The 5,227-nt window shown below is 37.9% G+C and overlaps 1 protein-coding gene across 3 annotated transcripts in view; it reads left to right on the forward strand.

Annotated features, from left to right (window-relative positions):
* The window catches only part of RB1CC1 (RB1 inducible coiled-coil 1), a 97,578-nt gene that overhangs the window by 41,903 nt on the left and 50,448 nt on the right, over nucleotides 1–5,227 (forward strand). For all 3 annotated transcript variants that reach the window (XR_002482438.1, XM_008066372.2, XM_008066373.2), the window contains exons 9-12: nucleotides 3,419–3,603; nucleotides 3,812–3,998; nucleotides 4,083–4,164; nucleotides 4,421–4,482. Coding sequence is in view for 2 of the 3 variants with exons in the window: in XM_008066372.2 (XP_008064563.1) it covers nucleotides 3,419–3,603; nucleotides 3,812–3,998; nucleotides 4,083–4,164; nucleotides 4,421–4,482 (516 nt within the window). In the remaining variant the exon portion in view is untranslated. The remainder of the gene's footprint in view (nucleotides 1–3,418; nucleotides 3,604–3,811; nucleotides 3,999–4,082; nucleotides 4,165–4,420; nucleotides 4,483–5,227) is intronic.

Raw genomic sequence — 5,227 nt, forward strand, 5'->3', positions numbered from 1 at the left:
GCAGCCGGAGCCCAGCAGGTCGAGGCTGCGGTGGCCGGGAGCAGCCACTGCACTCCAGTCTGGGCGACAGAGTGAGACTCCAGCTCAAAAAAAAAAGAAGTCGATTTTATATCTTGCCATGCACATTTATAACTTAGAGTAGTGCATTATAACTTCATAGCAATTACAACTTGTAGCCACTCACAATTAAAGAGAAAAGAGATCATATCAAGTAATATATTGTCTGAACATTTCATAAGATGTTATCTTATGAGAAGATCTCATAACATAAAGACTAGTCTAAATGGCTTTAAAGGGTAATTTTTAAAAAACAGGCCCATTTATGAGGATCTTTGTAGACCTCCATGTGGTCTCAGCAGAAAATTCTCATTCATCAAACCCATGAAGCCGCGTAATACTGAAGCCCTGAATGTTCATTCTCTAGCCATTCTTATCTTTGGGGGTTATCAGCAAATATGGAAATAACAGGGAGTCTCCTTTTCCAACCAGAGTTAGCAGATTGCATCTTCAGGGGTGTTGTGAGAACTGTAGTAGTATTGTGTAGCTGTCAAACATTATTTACATGTAAAAATATTAGTATCAAGTATAGTAATATAATGTATGAGGATTTTTTTCTATTTAGTCTAAATTATGTTAAGGATGGTTTAACAAATATAAAATTTAATTTGTTGAAAAACACATTTACATTTTTCCTTCCTTTGGCAATAACAGCACTTACAAATAATGTGTTTGTTGGTGTTAAGATATTCTTTACTAATAGTCTAGAATTTAGGTTTGGGATTAATACTTTGTTGTCCATTGATTCAGTATCAAGTAATTGAAAACCTATTAACACTATTAAAGGAGATCAGAGTAAAGCTGTTATTTAACAGATTGCAATATAGAAAAATTATGACTGCAGTTGACCATAGAGCATACTGAAAGAAAAAAATGGCATAAGTTACTATTGAAATTTTCTTGTTTTCAGATATTGAACCATTTTGACATTGTTTCATTTATTTATTTATTTTTGAGTCAGAGTCTCACTCTGTCACCCAGGCTGGAGGGCAGTGGCACGCTCACGGCTACCGCAGCCTCGACCTGCTGGGCTCCTGCAATCCTTTCGCCTCAGCCTTCCAAGTAGCTGGAACTACTGGCACGTGCTACCATGCCTGGCTAATTTATTTATTTATTTATTGTAGAGACGAGGTCTCGCCAGGTTACCTGGGCTGGTCTCAAACCTGCAGACTCAGGCAATCCACTCGCCTCAGCCTCCCAAAGTGCTGAGATGACAGACTGAGCCATCGATCCTGGCCCAGTTTGACTTTAATACCCATCATTTAAATTTAAGTATCATCATGATATTTAGAAAAATATGGAACAGAAAGGAAACTACCAGAAAATAGGAAAATAACACACTTAACTGATCATATGGTTAAGTTCCTAGAAGGATGATTATTTATTTTCAGTAGTAGTACAGCAGTTAGATGGATGTGCAAAGTCTAAGGCATTATACATGTTATCTGTTCAGCATAGAGAGTAGGAAGAAACTTCATAGTAGCAATTCAGTATGTGGTAATAACCTTATTTATTATCTTTGGACTTAATGTAAAGGAGAACTAAAAATATTTGAGAGATATGAAAGAAGATTGTGACAGATCTATATAAATTAATTTGTAACCCAAGCACAATCTCCGCTTGACAAAATGATACAAAGTTTACCTAGAAAAATAAGTAAGGACAACTAAGAAAATTAGAATTTTATTTTATTTTTATAGAAGAATAAAGTACATTGTGAACTACACCATTCAGTCATTGCTGTAAAGATAGGAGCATAGAGCTGGGTGCGGTGGCTCACGCCTGTACTCCCAGCACTTTGGGAGGTGGAGGGGAGAGGATTGCCTGAGCCCATGGGTTCGAGACCAACCTGGGTAACTTGGCAAGACCTCTACAATAAATCAAAAAATTTGCTGGGCATGGTGGCGCATGTTTATAGTTCAACTACTTGTAAGGCTGAAGTGGAAGGACCACCTAAGCCCAGCAGGTCAAGGCTGTGGTGGCAGTGAGTCAGAAACAAACAAAAACAAAACAACAACAACAAAAGAAAAACCGGAGTACACATCAGTGGAACAAAATATATTCCAGAGATAACTGGAGAGGGCAGTGGCTTTTCAGTGAATAGTTCAAGAGGTTTTTTTTTCTTTATTTGGCGAAGCGTGTAATAGGAGGGACCCAAAATATCTGGAATTTACTTATAAAAATTGTGTATTATTTTTACATGTTTTAAACTTCAGTCACCTTAAAAATACTCTCTGATGCAATGCAGCCATTGAGGAGCTTTATTCACAGCATTTTCAACAATTTTGAACTCATCAGTTTTGATGCCTTTTAGTGCTTCTGCCATTTTTTGTTTCACCTCTTCCACATCAGCAGAATGTTTCCCTTCGAGGCCTTTTTTTCATCCAGGGAAACAAAAACGTTATTCAGCTTGAGATTGGGTGAATAGGGCGGGCGGGGCATGGGGCTCATGCTGCTTTTGGTCAAAAACCGCTGAACACTCGGCGGGGTGTTGGCAGGTGCGTGGTCGGGATTGCAGAACTGTGTGCCACAAAAAATTCACTGAAGCTGATTGGAACCTCTCACAACAATGCTTGATAGTATGCTGATCTTGATGGGTTGCTAGAAAACTTGCTTGTGGGGGAAACCTGTATTACGAGGGCCTGCCCTCCAAAAGATAATTCCGGGTTTTTTGTGTGTATCCTCACTCCTATACTATTTTATGATGTTGGGTAGATTAAATTTGTTTTTTTTTCCTATGTCCATGTTTTATGTATGCTCTGACTAACCTGCTGTAGACATATAGGTTCTAGTTTTCATTTAGCTAGTCCTTATATCCTTGGATAAGTTACTTTATCTTCCCAACCTTAGTTTTTTCTAGTTTGAAAAATGAGGCTGGGTTCGGGGGCTCAGCCTGTAATCCCAGCACTTTGGGAGGCCGAAGTGAGAGGATTGCCTGAGTGCGGGAGTTCGAGACCAGCCTGGGCAACTTGGTGAAACCTCATCTCTACAATAAATCACAAAAACTAGCCAGATGTGTGGTGTGTGTCTGTAGTTCCAGCTACTTGAAAGGCTAAGACGGAAGAATTGCCTAAGTCCAGCAGGTGAAGGCTACAGTAGCCATGAGCATGCTACTGTACTCTGGGCAACAAGAGTGAGACTCCGACTCAAAAAAAAGAAAAATGAAAGAAAGTTAAATGAGCATAAGTTTCTTAAAATTTCTGTTTTGTGCCATGAATGCATCTTATTACATTCAGTAAAATGGGGGATCTTAACATCTTCTTTGAAAGCAGAACAGTTATGTGTAACATTTTCTTCTTCACTGAGTTCTCATATCTTTGATGAAACAAAATTAATGTCCTTTAAAATATTTTTTTCAAAGGGATTTTTAGCTAATCAGATGAGAGCTGAGAACTTGAAAGATGCATCTGTATTACCTGATTTGTGCCTGAGTCATGCAAATCAGTTGATGATTATGTTGCAAAATCATAGAAAACTGTTAGATATTAAACAGAAGTGTACCACTGCCAAACAAGAACTAGCAAATAACCTACACGTCAGACTGAAGTAAGTGATTCTTGTCTATCTGTTTTAGAATGTTTGGAGTTGATATTTATGTTTATTTTTCCCAAGAATTGGGTTGATTTTTCCTCACCGTTGTATTGAAAGAGTTGATTAACTTTAGAATTAGATTGTTTTAATAGAGCTTGTTTGTCTTGATTTTAGTTTCAGCAAACTTATGTGAGTGTTGGAAATAATGGATTTCATTCTGTAGGTGGTGTTGCTTTGTAATGCTTCATGCTGATCAAGATGGAGAGAAATTACAAGCCTTGCTCCGCCTCGTAATAGAGCTGCTAGAAAGAGTCAAAATTGTTGAAGCTCTTAGTACAGTTCCTCAGATGTACTGCTTAGCTGTTGTTGAGGTTGTAAGGAGAAAAATGTTCATAAAACACTACAGGGAGGTATGCAAGTTGACTTCTTTTTTAATTATATATGAACTTTAATGAATGGATATCTGTTATTTAACATAAGCTTTCATTTTCTAGTGGGCTGGTGCTTTAGTCAAAGATGGAAAGCGATTATATGAAGCAGAAAAATCAAAAAGGGAATCCTTTGGGAAATTATTTAGTAAGTATTCTTCATTAATAACTTTATTTGGTTTATTAAAGAAAAATGTTATTATTTTTAATAACTGCATGTATGTACTACTAATTACCTTTGAATCTAGATAATTTTTCACTTTAAAGTCTGTAGACTCAAATCCATTGTTCAGTTTCAAATTTGAAGCATTGTCTAATTTTAATTTACTTTTTCAAAAACCAGAGATAATTTTTTGCCTTCAGTAAAGCTCTAAAATAACCATATTGTTAATTTCTTTACACAGGGAAGTCTTTTTTAAGAAATCGTCTGTTTAGGGGACTGGACTCCTGGCCCCCTTCCTTTTGTGTATGTATTTATTTTCTACCCTGACTAAATTTCTTATGTCTTAAAACCTTTTTTCCAGAAATTAATTGTGTTTTAAAAATCAGCATAGAAATGTTTTAAACTTTAAAAGTCAATTGGCATAAAGCTTTAAGATATAGTCATACTTTTTTAACAAGAGTCTTCATAACACAAGGAGGACCACCTTATACTACACTGTTAGGATTGATAGGAAGAGAGTCACGTGCTCTTTTTTCCTTCTCCTCCCTTTTTCTTCCCACCCTTCCTTCTCCGCTTCTCTACTGCCTTTTCCTCCTTTCTGTCACTGTTTCTTTCTTTTCATACACACTCTCTTCCCTTCATGTTTTGACACATTAGAATAGGATGACGCTTCAGTAAGCCTTCACTGGGATTAAACCATGAAAATTGGTTAGGTGTGTTTCTAAAATATTATTATCTGGGTCCATTCATTTTAGTGCACAAGAAAGACTGTTTATATGATTAAAATAGTTTGGGACGCCGGGCTCAGTGGCTCAGCCTGTAATCGCACGCTTTGGGAGGCCGAGGTGAGTGGATTGCCTGAGACTGAGAGGTCGAGATCCGCGTGGGCAACTTGGCAAAACCTCATCTCTACAATAAATCAAAAAATTAGCCGGGCGTGGTAGCGCGTGCCTGTAATTCTGGCTACTCGGAAGACTGAGATGGAAGGATCGCTGGAGCCCAGCAGGTCAAGGCTGCGGTGGCCGGGAGCGGCCACTGCACTCCAGTC

Source organism: Carlito syrichta, unplaced genomic scaffold (genome assembly GCF_000164805.1).
Source record: "Carlito syrichta isolate Samal-C Ts95f unplaced genomic scaffold, Tarsius_syrichta-2.0.1 Scaffold308897, whole genome shotgun sequence".
NCBI classification, from domain to species: domain Eukaryota; kingdom Metazoa; phylum Chordata; class Mammalia; order Primates; family Tarsiidae; genus Carlito; species Carlito syrichta.